At 47.2% G+C, this 15,926-nt stretch overlaps 1 protein-coding gene across 2 annotated transcripts in view; it reads left to right on the top strand.

The window, feature by feature from the left end:
* Acsbg1 (acyl-CoA synthetase bubblegum family member 1) overlaps positions 1-15,833 on the top strand; it is a 56,553-nt gene extending 40,720 nt beyond the window's left edge. For both annotated transcript variants that reach the window (XM_005069555.4, XM_021226832.2), the window contains 6 exons: positions 3,529-3,710; positions 4,842-5,072; positions 6,186-6,403; positions 11,523-11,662; positions 12,148-12,394; positions 15,247-15,833. In XM_005069555.4, the coding sequence (XP_005069612.2) occupies positions 3,529-3,710; positions 4,842-5,072; positions 6,186-6,403; positions 11,523-11,662; positions 12,148-12,394; positions 15,247-15,332 (1,104 nt within the window). In that variant the 3' untranslated portion in view covers positions 15,333-15,833. The remainder of the gene's footprint in view (positions 1-3,528; positions 3,711-4,841; positions 5,073-6,185; positions 6,404-11,522; positions 11,663-12,147; positions 12,395-15,246) is intronic.
* The last annotated feature ends 93 nt before the right edge of the window (positions 15,834-15,926 follow it).

Genomic DNA, 15,926 nt, shown 5'->3' with positions numbered 1-15,926 from the left:
CTCATAAAATATACTATTCTTTGGGTCTTTTTTTTTTTTAACCATGAAGAAAAGTTCCCAGAAACCCCTTGGCCAGCTTCCCTGACCTGGTGTCTTGGTAACTTGGACAGTGTCACATGCTTATCGCTAAAGCAAACACTGCTGGGGGAAGGAGGCAGCATGTTCTTGCTTGGCTATTGTTGTTGGTGGTGGTGGTGGTGGTGGTGATGGTCGTGGTGTGTGTGTGTGAGTGTGTGTGTGTGTGTGATATGTGCTCTTATGCTCTCCTGTGTACACGCTTATGAAGGCTAGTTAACATGGGCTGGTTTCTTCTTTAAGTCTCCATCTTTAAAAATTAAAAAAAATAAGATTTTCTTTTTAAAAACTGTTTATGTATATGTATCAAATACATGGAAACCAGCAGAAAGCATATGATCCCCGGAGCTGAAGTTTCGGGCAGTTGTGAGCTGCCTGGTGTGGGTGCTGGGAGCCGAATTCTGGTCCTCTTGCAGAGCAGCAATCGCTCTTAACTGCTGAGCCATCTCTCCTACCACATCTACCTTATTCTTTTGAGACAGGCTCTCCCCCTCTCTGTAATAAACCAAATGAAACTAGTTTTAATAATGCAATTCAACCCTGCAGACACAGAATTTTAACCTACAATTGATATAGTTTTAAAATATTCATCTTATTTAATGTACATAAATGCTTAGCCTGCCTGCATGTGTGTGTCCCTGGTACCCTCAGAGGTCAGAAGACAGCAGAGATCTGCTAGAATTGGAGTCAAGAATGATTGTGAAGCATCAGGTGGGCCCTGAAAACTGAACCTGGCTCCTTTGAAAGAGCCACAGGGACTCTAAACACAGAGCCAGCTCTCCAACCCTACAATTAATATTTTTAAATAAGTTTTTAACGTTTATTTTTTATTTTTTGTATTTATTTATTTAGAGACAGGGTCCCTGTACACTTTGGTATATCTGTTGGCGTTCCCTTGGTCAGCCCACATGTAGGCTGTCATATTGGTGAGACTTTATGGATTTAGCTTCTGACACATCTAGGAGACACAATCTCACAGAAAACCCCCTGATCCTCTAACTCTTACCATCTTTCCACCCTCTCTTCTGCAGTGTTTCCTAAGCTTTGGTTGTGAGAGTGCTTTGTAGATGTATCTACTGGGACTGGGTTCCATAACTCAGCATTTTTGGTTAGTCGTGATTTTCTGTAGTAGCTCTGTCTATTGCAAAGAGAAGGTTCCTTGATAAGAAGTGAAGACAACACTTCTCTGTGGGCACAGGGACAAATATTTATAGATTGCTTTTAGGGATTATGCTGGTTTAGTAAATTAGGGCTTGCAGAATCTCTTCCAATAAGCATGACATAACTAGGTTTCCAGTTAACTGGGAAGCCAGGCATGGCAGCTCTCTTGTTGAGTGGGTCTTAAGTACAATTGGAAAGCTGTTGGTTACTGTCAAAGTATGCTTGCTGCTACTGCACTTTTAGGGTTATGAGGCCATGCTGGTTTGCTGCGTGGTTCATAGGCATGGTAGCCGGGTAGGACTGTTGGTTGCTTCCCTCCTTTGGAAGCTTGCATGGTACCTTTTGGCATCATGAAAGTTAGTCCTCAGGGAGGGGGCTTTCGGTTCTAACTCAGGGGTTTCTGAGCCCTGTTGCTGGAGTATGTGGTGTCTTCAGCAACAAGGATTTACTTTCCATCTCTGAGTGGGTTACCAAGGGCAACAGCAATAAGCTGTATTTTACAAGTCTCTTTGACAGCCCTGGCCAACAACTGAAAAGACAGCTTCTCGTGTCTGGTATTTGGATTTTTGTTGGATGGTCTTGGAGGGGGTATTGTCAGTTCAAATGAGAAAAGTTCATTAAAACTATGTATGTTGCCGGGCGTTGGTGGTGCACGCCTTTAATCCCAGCACTTGGGAGGCAGAGGCAGGCAGATCTCTGTGAGTTCGAGACCAGCCTGGTCTACAGAGCAAGCTCCAGACAGAGAAACCCTGTCTCGAAAAAAACAAACAAACAAACTATGTATGTTTATTTATACATGGAATTTTGTATTGTAAGATTTTTTTAATGAGTAGTTAATAGTATGATTCCTTGTGGCTTTTTCAGGCATCCTTATTGGTATTTTACTCTTCTTCTATATTTGCCTCCCTTCTCTTTCCTAAAGAACCCCCCATTTCCCCTATCAGATAACTTGTACCCTGCTAGTCCCTTCACCATTGCTCTCAGTTCCTCTATCCTGGAAGTGGTCCTGTTTTACTTTCCTGGTTTCTATAATTACTACAGGCTGTGTGCTCACATCTGAAGACTGGGAGCAAGGTGCCTCCAACGAGAGAGAATGGTGTATGACATTTGTCTTTCTGAATTACTACACTCAGATGATCCTTCCTAGTTCCATCCATTTACCTCCAAAGTTCATGATTTCATTTTCTTCATGACTGAGTGACAATGTATGAGTATCACATTATCATTATGCAAATGGGAACATTTATATGAGACAAGGCCTCTTACTGAGCCTGGGGTTCCCCATTTCAGGTAGAATGTTCAGTCGACAAGTTCCTGGGATCCAGCCTCTCACATGAGGTTTCAGGCACATGTGCAGTGACCATCTTCTTAGATGAGAGCTGAATCCAGTGTCTCATGTTTTCACAACTGAGTCATCTCCATAGCCCTTTGCTTTGTTTTTAATTAATTTTGAATATTTCCAGACAGGGACACACACACACACGCAGAGAGAGAGAGAGAGAGAGAGAGAGAGAGAGAGAGAGAGAGAGAGAGAGAGAGAGAGAGAGAGAGAGAGGAGCTCTGCCTGACCTGGAACTTGCTTTGTAAACCAGGCTGGCCTTGAACTCACTGATACCCACCTGCTCTGCACCCGCCCCCCCACATCCTACATTTATTATTTATTTATTCTTGTATTTGCAGAGAGTACAGCAGGGGTGGGCTTACGTGTCTGGAGTATACAGTGTTGTGCAAGTCAGAGGACAACTTACAGGGGTCAGCTGTGTCCTTCTGTCATGTAGGTTTTGAGATTGAGCTTGTGCAGTTGGGCTCAGCTACAGGCCCCTTTATCCACTGAACCATCCTGCTAGCCCTTGTTTTTGTTTTTGGTTTTTTATATCTGTTTGTCTTGATATAGGCTCTCATGAGGCAGCTCAGGCTGGCTTTAACTTGCTATGTGTCCAGCCTGAGCCTCGAACTCGCAATCCTCCTGCTTCAGCCTCCTAAATGCTGAGATTACAAGCATGCACCACTATATCTGACAAATGAGGTTATCGGGTTTGAGTTAGACAGATGCAGAAAGATCTGAAGGATCAAGGTGCTGCTCAGGCATCTGGATACAGTGGTTGGCAAGAGACACCAAAGTTCTGTAACAGACACAGAGGTACAGCTGTTGAACCAGAGCCACTGGCATGTGCACAAACTGGGTAGGGGTATGCATACATCTACAGGAGCGCCTGTGTGCAGCATTTAGTGTGAGGCTTGCGGCTGCAGGCCTGGTAGGTACCATCTCTGCTTCTCTCTGGCCTTGAGCAGGGGAGCCTTGTGAACACACTGCGGGAGGTGGAGCCCACATCCCACATGGGGGTGCCCCGTGTGTGGGAGAAGATCATGGAAGGGATCCAGGAGGTGGCAGCTCAGTCTGGCTTCATCCGGCGCAAGATGCTTCTGTGGGCCATGTCAGTGACCTTGGAACAGAACCTCACCTGCCCTAGCAAGTAAGTTGGAGGCAGGTGGCCTGGGAAAGCGCAGGGCTGGCGCATACACTGTAACAATCAGGAATCTAATGGGCTGTCCTTGTTCCAGAGGACTTCAGTTTGAGGAAACATTGTATAACATTGTACAGTAGCCTACCTACATCTGGGCTTGTACTCTGATACAATTGCAAACCCAAGTGGGGGGGGCCCTTAGCTGGGAGGATCCGCTTGTTCTTTTCAGAAGAATTCACCCTCCTAGGTATAGATAGCTCTTGCCAGCAGGCTCAGGCTTCAGTGATATAGACTTAGCCATCCCAGTTTTCCCAGCATTCCATTTGACTACTCAGATCTCTCCCAAATCCCTTCTGATTACTTACTATTATTACCTTTTGTTTATTGACACAAAATCTTAGTATGTAGCCTAGGCTAGCCTAAAGTTCAGGATTCTCCTTCCTTGACTTTCCAGGTGTTAGGGTTATAGGTGTAGACCATCACCTGTCTTGTGATTACTTTTTAAATCCCCACACAGTGGGGACAGCCACAGTAGACATCTGGTCTTGTTTCAACGTAAAAATGCTTTTCAAGTTGAGGGTCCAGCTTAGTGTTAGAGTGTTGACCTAGCAAGCACCAAGTTCTGGGCTCAGGTCCACTGACCTGAAAGAGAGAAGAGGGCGGGGTCTTCTAAGATAAGTGTCTTCTGAACCAGCTGCAGAGATGTGGACACATCTGTTTACCTACAGCTTCATTAACACACATGAAAGCTGACTATGCAGCCAGTCCTGGGGTGGGGGACAGGTCTGTAATCCCAGCAATCAGGAGGCTGAGGCTGGAGGATGGACAGTTAAGGTGTACCTCTGCCACAGAGTAAGATCAAGGTCTGAGTAAATTCATGAAACTGTCTCAAAAGAAAGACAAATCAAAAAGAAGGGGCTAGAAAGATGCTGTGGCTTGTCTGATTTTGTGACATGTTTACCCGCAATCAGGAGCACTCACACTTACAATTGCACACAAATTCATGTTGCATACAAGGCCAATATTCAAAATATTTGCAGTTCATCAAAGCAGACAATGTCAATGGCCATGCAGGTGTGTGCTCATGTGAATGTATTTGTTTTTCTTTCTGTGGACTGTTCTCCCTCACCTCTCTCACAGTGATCTGAAGCCCTTCACAAGCAGACTGGCAGATTATCTAGTGCTTGCCAAGGTCCGTCAGGCTCTAGGCTTTGCCAAGTGTCAGAAGAACTTCTACGGAGCAGCCCCCATGACTGCAGAGACACTACGCTTCTTTCTGGGCCTTAACATCCGTTTGTATGCAGGCTATGGCCTCAGCGAGAGCACAGGCCCCCACTTCATGTCCAGCCCCTACAACTACCGTCTTTACAGGTAAGGTCTGAAGTTGGGACCCATCGAGAGCTCAGATGTCCTTGCTGACACCCTTTGGTGCCTTGAGGAACTGTCCCTCTTACTCTCCCTTCCACAGTGGAGCCTTGGCCTCAAGTGTCAATAGTGCCATCTTGGGCTAAGCCCCTTGCTTGCCCTCCTCCATCTAGATGGGCAGTCTTTGTCACTGTGACGTGTGTCCTGTGGCTGAAGACACCTTAGGTGCCAAGGCCAGGAGTCCCTGGTGAAGAAGCTTCCTCCTTCCATTTCTTTCAGTAAAGCAGGGAATGCTAGACCTGACGGACAGGCTCCCACTGGAGTGGGACTAGGGGTCAGGGCCAGACTTTTGGAAGGCAGGGAGGGCAGTCCATTCTGGGAGTGATATAAGAGTGGTCTCTTGTGCTTTGGCACCTCCCTCTGCATCTGGTGTGATAGTGCTCTAGGTTCTACTATTAGCATTTTGGCCATTCATTCATTCATTCATTCATTCACTCACTCACTTATTCATTTGATGAAAACCCTTCAAGCGGATCCCCCTTACACTGCTAAGATGCTAATTAAAGTACAAAAACCCTCTGCTTTTAAGGTGGCTCAGTTGGTAAATCGTTTGCCACACAAGCATGAGAATCCGATTCCCTTCACCCATGTAGAAAATCATGAGGTAGACAGAAGCAGATGGCCCACTGTGAGTTTAAGGCCAGCCTGGTCTACAAAATAAGTTTCAGGTAAGGCAGAAATACATAGTGAGAATCTGTCTTAAGTGTCACGGCTCATGCCTAATCCCAATGCTGGGGATACGGAGACAGAAAGAGCTCTAGAGCTCACTGGGTAGCCACTCTCAGATTGGAGAGACCCAGTTTCAATCAGAGATCCTGTCATAAAAAATAAAGTCAAGGGTGATAGAGTAAGACACCCAACACTGACCTCTGGTCTACACACACACACACACACACATACACACACACACACACACACACACACACACACAATTATTTTTAAGTCTTAAAAGGCAACCCTGAGAGAGGACCCCTGCCACCAGTGAAGACTGAGGATCCCAGAGCACCCCAGCAGGGGCTGACCCAGGATTTTCTCTGTCCTTGTGTCTTTTATTGGCAGCTCCGGCAGGGTGGTACCCGGCTGCCGAGTGAAGCTAGTGAATCAGGATGCAGACGGCATTGGTGAGATCTGCCTGTGGGGCCGCACCATCTTCATGGGCTATCTGAACATGGAGGACAAAACATGTGAGGCCATTGATTCGGAAGGCTGGCTACACACGGGTGACATGGGCCATCTGGATGCTGATGGCTTCCTCTACATCACTGGGCGCCTCAAAGGTGAGCACGCCTGCTCCGGGGAAGATGGGGATTGGAGGCAGAATGAGTGCAGAAATAAGTCTGCTTCTAACACTGCTCATCGCCATTGCCAGCCCTGAGCCCTCGGTGGCTGTTATGTGCCTCTGTCAGCATCAGCTCTGGTCACAATATTCACAAATAAATAAGGACATCCAGAGAAGTTATGTAACTACTTCAGAGTCACCTAGATAGCAAATGGGGAGCTTCTGGGATTTATTCCCCCGGAAGAAATAAGACAAGACTCCAAGAGACTCCAAGGCGTAAGTATTATGTGTTTTTGTGTAGAAACACAGATATGATAGAGAGTAGAGCAGGGTGGATACAAAATTTAAAATAAAACATGAAACTTCAAAGGCATTCTCTGCAGAGAAAGGGAAGTATAGGAACTCCTCCGTGGAATGATGTTTGTGTAGTACCATAGCTCCCAAGTGGCAATCCCACACTCTGGAGCTTACCCAGGCAGGGGTGCAGCTCAACCTAGGTTCCAACTGAAGAAGGCTCTGGTCATTTGGAGACCCAGGAGGTCGCCCTGGGCTGTACTGGCCAGTGAATCCAGGTAAAAACCTGGCCCTAGAGCAACAGGTAACTGCTGTGGGAACAGTGCCTGCTTCCACCACCTAGTGTCCACTTTTGTAATGACAAATAAGGAAACCTGCTTTCCAGTCCTGGGAGGAATAGCCGTGACTTTAGGTAGCATGATGAAAGGTAAAAATCCGGATGCCTTTTCTCCAAAACATACAATTAGACCAGTACTCTTCACCAAAAAGACGCCCTTTCTCCACTGCCCCTCAGTGCCACCTTTCGCTCTTTTGTTTCATGGCACAATCTCCCATTGTGTAGCTTTGGGTGGGGGCCGGGGCAGCTGGGGTCTGGTTCTGAGGGTTCTGCAGCCATGGTCTTCCTCTCCATGGTGGCCTTAGACATTTTCATTTCCATTTGGATTTTAGATTCACTATTTGGGTGTATTCGATGGGTTGGCTTCAAAGATGATTTTCATCTCATTGAATTTGTAGATTAATTTCATGAGGTTGTACACATTTCACGGTTGAGTCTGCCAGTCCCTAAATGTGCCAACTCTCCCCGCTCTGTTTGCTTACATTTCCTTATATTTTTTATTTTTATTTTAAATAGCTGTTTTACATGTCAATCCCCGTTCCCTCTCCCTCCCCTCCTCCCGCACCCCCTATCATCCCCCCATTCTCCCACCCTATTGCCAATTCCTTCCGCATAGGGGATATCTAGAGTCTATCATTTCACTCAGGGTAGGGTCCAGGCACTCCCCTAAGAGTCCAGGCAGAGAGAGCAATCCTCTTGGTGTTATGGACACACGATGTCTGTTAGTATTCGAGGGATAAACACTGATCCGCTGCTCAGGACCCCATAGGTAGCCCACGCCTCCTCACTGACTCTCACATTCAGGGGGTCTGGATGGGTCCCATGCTGGCCTCCCAGCTGTCGGTCTGGGGTCCAAGAGCTCTCCCCTGTTCAAATCAGCTGTCTCTGCTGGTTTTGCTGGCCCATTCTTTGCCAATTTGCTCATTGCTCTTCTCTCTCTGTCGCTGGGTTCCTTGGGATCTGTTCAGTATTTAACTGTGGGTGTTTGCCTCTGCTTCCATCAGTCACTGGATGAAGGCTCCAGGATGGTTATAGACATCAAGTTCACTATCAAGAATGGTCATTCGAGGTGGTCTCTACACTATTGCTTAGCTTGCCAATTGGTGTCATCCCTTTAGATCACTAGAGGTCACAATGGTGCCTGATCTGTCTTCTAACCTATGATTCCCTCTTCCCCCATCCTACCCCCCCCACGTCAACCTTCCTGTTCCTCCACGACCTACTCTCTCTTCCTCTTCTCCCCCTCTCTATTTCCCAGGTCCCCTATGCTTACATCTTTTGACTTTTCTCTCAGCAGTGTATTTTAGTGTTCAGTGTAGAGTTTTGTGTCCCTTTACATTTGCAGAATTTTACTTGTATGCTATTGTGAATAATGACATTAAAGAATTTTTTGTTTTCAATCTGTTTGTTACTAAGATATATAATGCAATTATCTGTTTTTTACATATTGGTCTTGGGTCAAGTGACCCTTGTCTTATTCTAGGGATTAAATATAGGTACTTGAGTAAGCTAGGAAAGAATTCTATCATTAACCTACTACCCAGACTCTTACTTTTTTGCCTGAGGACAGGGTCATGCTACATTGCCTAGGCTGGTCTTGAACCTTTAATGTTGTGCCTTAAACTTGCCAAGTGGTTACAAATGCTACCAGGCCCTGCTTCGAATGACCTTAACAAGTTCACAGAGTAGTTGTTTTGGAGTCTTGTATTTGTTTTGTAGTCATTTATTTCTTTGTCCATTTATTAAACAGGGTTTTGCTAGGTAGTCCAAGCTGGCCTAGAACTCTTAGCAATCCTTCTGTCTTAGCCTCCAGCATGCAGGTATCACAGGTTTTATGCCTCATGCAGACTGCTATTGGTTTTTTGGAGTTCTGTGGAATGAAACCAGACATTGTCACAGCTGGCAAGTACTCTACCACTGAGCTGCCCCTCCGACCCCCATGCTAGTTCTAGCAAGTGTGTCCTTTTGAGTTTCCTATGGACAAAATCATGTCATCGGTACATAACAACAATTTTATTCCTTCCTTTTCAGTCATCGTTGTTATTATTGCTATTATTTATGCATTCTCACTCAGGTCAGGGAAACTTATTCTTTCACAGTGTTGAATAGAAATGGCAATGGTTGAGCTGGGTTTGACCCTGAGCACCAATCACAAAAAGAACAGAAAAAACAATGTGTGATAGAGGCAATTCTTGTTTTGATCCTAACCTCAGAAGACTATCTTCAATGTTTAAAAGACATTTTTAAACCGGGTAGTGGTGGCGCACGCCTTTAGTCCCAGCACTCCGGAGGCAGAGGCAGGCGGATCTCTGTGAGTTCGAGACCAGCTTGTTCTACAGAGTGAGTTCCAGGACAGCCTCCAAAACAATACAGAGAAACCCTGTCTCGAAATAAATAAAAGACATTTTTAGATTTTAACACTTGGTTTGCAGGTGCGCACAGCTGCGCACACACCATGACTCCTATGTGGAGGTCTGAGGACAGCTTTCAGGGGTCAGTTTTGCCTTCCTCCTTATCGAAGTGGGGCCTCTCTTATTTTTTCTTCACTGCATACTCTAGGCTAGCTGCACCTGAGCTTCTGGGTAAATTCTTATGTCTACCTCCCTCCTTACTGTAGGAATGTATACCACCACACCTGGTTTTCCATGGGTTCAGGTGAATCAAACTTGGCTCATTTGCTCAGTTAGTATTTGAACCTGCCATACCTATCAAAGGGCCTTAAGTATGGTTGTTGTAGATTTGTTGAAGATATGCTTCATTAGGTTTAGGAAATTCCACTCCACATTAGTTTTTTGAAGGGTTTCAGTCACTTATTGAAGATGCTGGTAGGAGTGCGGGGGTGGGGGGGGGTGGGAGGGTGGGGGTGGGGTGTGTGTGTGTGTGTGTGTGTGTGTGTGACAGAGATAGGCAGGAATGAAGCTCACGGGGGTAGATGTGAGCATTTGAGCAAGGGAGCAAGGCTAGAGCTGTCTCTTCATGTTTCCAGAACTTCTGTTTCTCTCTGCCTCCTGCTGCTCCAGCAAACCCTGGCCATATGAGCTCATATGGATTCCTCTCTGGCCAGCTCATCCCCTCAATAACTCCCGTCCCCTCAATCACTGGAATATTCTAAAACATTGATCCAAAACACTCAGTGCTTCCTGCCTGCAGGGAGGTCTTGTGATGACTGGTCCTGAGCCCTCTTCACCCTGGTTCACCCACCACCTCAGCCCCCAAAGGCTATGTGCTTCTGTGGGCTCTGCCTGTCAATTGTTTCATCTGTGGGGCCACATGCTTCCTGTCCCCAGAACCCCAGTGTTCCTGTCAGTCCTGCTATACCGTGAACTCCTCACAGCCAGGCACTGTCTTGTTTTGTTCTGTGCCTGATGTTCACAGAATGTGGCCAGTGACCATTTTTGAATTAGATAACATAGGAGGGCCGGAAACAATCTCACAAACTAGTCAAAGTGTATTTACTGCATTTATTGTATATAGTTTTATCTTTTTTTTTTCTAAAAGGCAATGGGTTTGTTTACACTTTGGCCGGACCTATGGGGGAAGAGGAATTTCTCAGCTCCTCTCGGCCTTGCCCACAGTGTGCTGCTACAGTGTCTGGAAATGCAGGAAGTGTGGATCTAATCTGTCAGACTCTTGTCCTGGGAGATGGCTCTTCTCTGGTGGTTAGGCTGTCACACCCAGCACCGGGTTCACTGGAAAGCGCTTTTCCGTGTTTGGTTCTATTGAGTTTATCGCTATCTAGCCTGGAAATCTATCATCACCCACAGCAGAAGGCCGAACGCTCTGTTGTGTGCAGTGGCCGTGGCCTTTCCCAGAGACACAGGAAATAATGAATGAAACGTGTGTACTGGGTGGGAGAAATGCATGAGGACAGCTCAGAGCAGGAATTGATCAGAACGGGGCGGGGGGGGATTGAGGGGAGGGGCTGCCATGTGGAAAGGCCAAGTCTGTCCAGAGGGGATGGCATGGAGCAGTGAGGGGTCCCATAACAGGAGAGAGAGGATGTTCCACGCTGGGTCTCAGAACTGAACTGGTGTAAACTTTAGGTTTGTTACTCGGCACCGGGAGGCGGGGCCCCAGTTTCCTCTCTGCAGATGGTAAGGAGAGAGCCCTTCATTAGAGGCTGACTGTGGGAGCTGATAAACAGCTGAAGGAAAAGCGCTGCCTGTGTGGCACCTGGGCCTGATGACTGCCCTTTAATTAGCAGGCAGGTAGCAAGCAGAGGCAGGGAGGGGGAATGTCGCTGCCTAAGCAGGGCCAGAGTAAGAGGCTAATAAGCACCATGGATAAGCTGGCTGAGCAGAGAGGAACTCGGACAACAGGCTGAGGAGAGGGAGACATGGTAAGCAGTTGTCCTCCAGCACTGCCGGTGGCCAGTCCCTGCTCATTGGCTCCCTCAAGGGCATCTCCAGTACTGTGCCTGTTGCTTAGGCCTCTCCAGCTGTGGCCTAGGGGTGTGGTTAAGCCGGGACCTGATTTGCCTCCGCAGAGTTAATCATCACTGCAGGTGGGGAGAATGTGCCCCCAGTGCCCATCGAGGAGGCTGTGAAGACAGAGCTGCCTATCATCAGTAGTGCCATGCTGATCGGGGACCAGAGGAAGTTCCTGTCCATGCTGCTAACCCTGAAGGTATGTCCAGGACTCTGGCTCTGGCCCTGGAGGTGCAGCAGGACGGTGGGCTGTGGTGTAGCCCAAGGCACACCTGGCATTCACAGTTGTATCTGGGCATCACTCAGCCAGTGCTGTGCACCGTGTGGGTGGGTGGAAGCTCTTCTACTCCGTTGGGCTGCCGAGACGATCCTTTCACCTGCCAGTCCATTCCAGTTTGCAGATGTCTGGCTGCCTACCCACAGGCTCAGGGCCCCAGCAGCACCGTCAGGTTGGAGTCTGGTCCCCGTTGAACATGTGCTGACGTCACCAACAAATGTTTAACCCTCAACCCACTGTTCCTCCCACCACCTCTCTGGGCTTAGCACAGCATCTTACCCACCCTAGATGCATCACGCTAAAACTGAGCCCATAGCAATTTCCACCCTGTTGTCTGTGACGTCCTCCCAAACGAGAGCTCGGGTCTGTGGAGCCGGGATGGAAGTTCACATCTGTCCTCTCCGCAGTGCACGCTGGACCCAGAGACATCTGAGCCAACTGACAACCTGACTGAGCAAGCTGTGGAGTTCTGCCAGAGAGTGGGCAGCAGGGCCAGCACCGTATCCGAGATTGTGGAGTCAAAAGATGAGGCTGTGTATCAGGCCATCCAGGAAGGGATCCAGAGGGTGAATGCAAATGCGGCAGCCCGGCCCTACCACATCCAGAAGTGGGCCATCCTCAAGCGTGACTTCTCCATTTCAGGTGGAGAACTGGGTAAGGGTTTCTTTTCACAACTCCTGGGGCTGTACCGGAGGGCAAAGCCCATGACAGTGGCAGGAGGAGCCTATGAGGAAGCTGTGCCAGCAGGGGGTGTCAGATACGGCTTTGGACAGCATCTGAGCAGGGTGCCTCTGATTGTGTTCAGTCTGAAAAACAGTCACTTCCAAATCCGTCAGATGCAACCACCTTGAATTAGAAATACCCAGAGGAAAAGTTGAATCTGTGCTGAACATATGTGCAGGTTTTTTTTTATTATCCCATAAATAATAGAGTACAACTCCTCACAAAATATAGTGTCTTAGGTATCAAAAGTCATCTCCAGATGACTTAGAAGCATAAAGGAAGACATGTTGGTCATGTGCAAACACGTGTCATTTCACATGTGGGTCCAGAACACTGGACTCTGGTGTTGGGCAGGGAGCTCCTGAGACCTGTGAACACAGAGATGAGCCTATTACATGTGTGCCAGAGCTTAGCAATATGAACATGAAATGTTTAGCTTTGCCTTAGCCATGAGATTGTATTCTGTTGAGTTGGAGTGCACCCATCAGGTACACACCATAGCCTTGATGGCATCAGGGCTGCAGTGAGACCACTATAGTCTGTGACATCAGCCATGCAGCTGTTAAAGGGACAAAACTATCTTGGACCACAGTCCAAGCCCTGAAGAGCCAGGTGGCAGCCCTACCTGGCCAGAGGGTTCTCTCCTACCTATTGGGCATCTTAGAGTGCTCATGGCAGGGCACTGAACACGGCTCCTTGGTGAAACTATCTCAAACCCACACACACTGTAAGTAGTCACACTGTCTGCAGGAATGCTCTGCAGAGATGCTGAGAACATATAACCGGATTTGTTAAAATTAAATGCAAGGGCAACTGGATGGAAGGTGTCTTCTCCATGCAGTTTATGAAGATGGTAACCTTGAAGTTTCTAGTTGGGAGCTGACTTATGTACAAAAACAACTTTAAGTTGCCCAGCACCTTAAGCTGGGGGCCCTTTCAACCTTATATTAAATGGGAGAAGCAAAGGCTAAGAAAACTGATTTGAGGAAGCCATTTTAGACATTAAGATGCTGTCGGGAGCTTCCTGCATCCCAACCTGTCAAAGCTAAGTCCATCATTATGAACTGTCCCTGAAACACAGGGAGGAGGATTTGTGTATAAGTCTTTGCTGTAAGACAGCTACTCCCAAATGGAGGGGCTTAAACAATAGACATGGAGCCCAGTGTGGTAGGATGTGCCCGCCATCCCAGCACTCAAGAGGTGAAAGCAGGAAGAGCAGGAGTTTAAGGCTAACCTCTGCTACATAGCAAGTGCAGGGCCAACCTAGGCTACACAAGACCCTGTCTCAAACAAACAAAAACAAGCAAACAATAAACATTGTCTTCATTTTGGTGGGCCAAGAATCAGGAGCAGCTGATCTGAGTGGCCAGACGGGAGTTTTCCGTGACACTGGTCAGAGTGGGCTGTGTGGCAGACACCGGGAGCCCAGGATTGCCCACTCAGACCCAATTGCTCACTCAAACTGGCTCAACGAGGCAAGAGGTGTCAGTTCTTGGTCAGCAGACCTCCCACAGGCTGCTTGTATATCCTGGTGTGGCCGCTGGCTTACCCTATAGGAGTGATCTGAGACGCTGTGGGTGATCGATACATCATCTGAGACGCTGTGGGTGATCGACACATCATCTGCGGTTGATACTCTGCATGTGCAGGTCCCACATCTCTGGATCTAATCAACATCAGACCAAACACTTCAAAACACAATTCATGTGACTTTGTACACCCCCTCCCTGAATCTTTACCCCAGTACTGGGATTGACTCTAGGACCTCCAACACGCCAGGCGAGAGCTTTACCACTGAACTGTCTCCCTGGTTCTTTACATTTTTCTAATTTTGAGACCAAGTCTTACTAAATTGCCCAGACTGACCCTGAACTCATTGTAGCTCAGGCAGGCCTTGAACTTGTGATCCTCCTGTCTCAGCCTCCTGAGTAGCTCAGATTACAGGCCATGAAGGTCTAACTACTTATTTTTTCCATTATATGAACACTAGTTTATTTACATACCATTTGTGTACTGTATTTAGTATTCTGAGCAGTCTCGAGATAGCTTGAAGTGTATGGATTTTCATGGGCTTTGTGTAAATACTGCACAATTTTATAACAAGCTTTGAGCATTTTCTAGATTAGGTATCTGAGGTTTCCAGACCCATAACCACAGGGTATGTTCATTCAAGGGAGAATCAGTTGAGGATGATGATGGGTTCAGACAAGTCAAGGAGAAAGTCAACACTACTTTATTATGTAATGGGGGAAAAAGTCACTTCTGCTCCTGGAAGTGACACTCTTAATCACCTCCTCTGTATCTTATTGACTGCTGACCAACTCTAGTTGGCCATGACACAGGGAGGCTCAGGGGATAATGCTGAGGGACTCTTGCCTCATCCTGCTTCTCTGGCTTAATTCCTGTCTCCTGGGTCTCATCTGAGGTCTGTCTAGTTCTTTTTCCACTGCAGTGATAAAACACCATGACCAAGTCAATGTATAAGATTATTAAATGGGCTTACAGTTCCAGAGGGTTAGAGTACAGAATAGCAGAACAAAGGCCTGGCAGCAAGAATAGCTGAGTTAACTTGAAATGGCTCAAGTCTTTTGAAACTTCAAGCCCACCCCCAGTGACACACCTCCTCCAAGGCCGTATCTCCTAATCCTTCCCAAACAGATCTACCTACTGGGAACCAAGCTCTACAACATATGAGCCCTTAAAGACCATTTTCATTCAAACCACCATATCTTCACAAGTCACAAAACCTAGGCTTCACTCATTTCCTCCAATTTTCCTTTTAGGCCCCACCATGAAATTGAAACGGCTCACAGTTCTGGAGAAGTACAAAGATATCATCGATGCCTTTTACCAAGAGCAAAAACAGTAGTCAGGGGCCGTGCTTGTGGCATCTGCTGGAGAGAGTCGGCCTGTCAACATCTTCCTGAGCTCCAAGTGTCTCCCCCTGGACACAGGAACCTGACAAGCTGGTTTCACCCCTAGTTCAGGGCACAGCACTGACATCTCCAGTACTTTAACCACTGCTCCTGTTCAGGTGTCAAACAAGATCATTCTCTTCCAACAGAGAAGACTGCTCATTTTGGCCTCTGTCCAGGCAGACTTACAAGGTTCTAGTTCACTGAATAGGTCTACCAGGGCTGGCTGTTGGAGAGGGAAGAGGTTGACAGTCCCATTACTAACGTGTGCTGCAGAGACAGCAGTCACAGTTGACTTAACAGCCTGACTTAACTCTGGCACCATCTTGGACACTAGTTACCAGACACTCCTCCATCTAACACGCAATAGGCTTAATGCTTAACAAACTGATGCTCTCTATATGACTGTATTTAATATGTAATTTTGATTATTAAACCTTTTAACAGACCTGCAACAAATACCTGATGTTTTCTGTTGTTTGGGCAGGTGGGACAGAGCATGCATGAACAGTTAACCCACAGAAGTGTAACCATTCCATTAGTACATC

This window comes from Mesocricetus auratus, unplaced genomic scaffold, assembly GCF_017639785.1.
Source record: "Mesocricetus auratus isolate SY011 unplaced genomic scaffold, BCM_Maur_2.0 Super-Scaffold_100022, whole genome shotgun sequence".
NCBI lineage: Eukaryota > Metazoa > Chordata > Mammalia > Rodentia > Cricetidae > Mesocricetus > Mesocricetus auratus.
The sequence above is the reverse complement of the archived record's forward strand: the minus strand, read 5'-3'. Positions and strand labels throughout refer to the sequence as shown.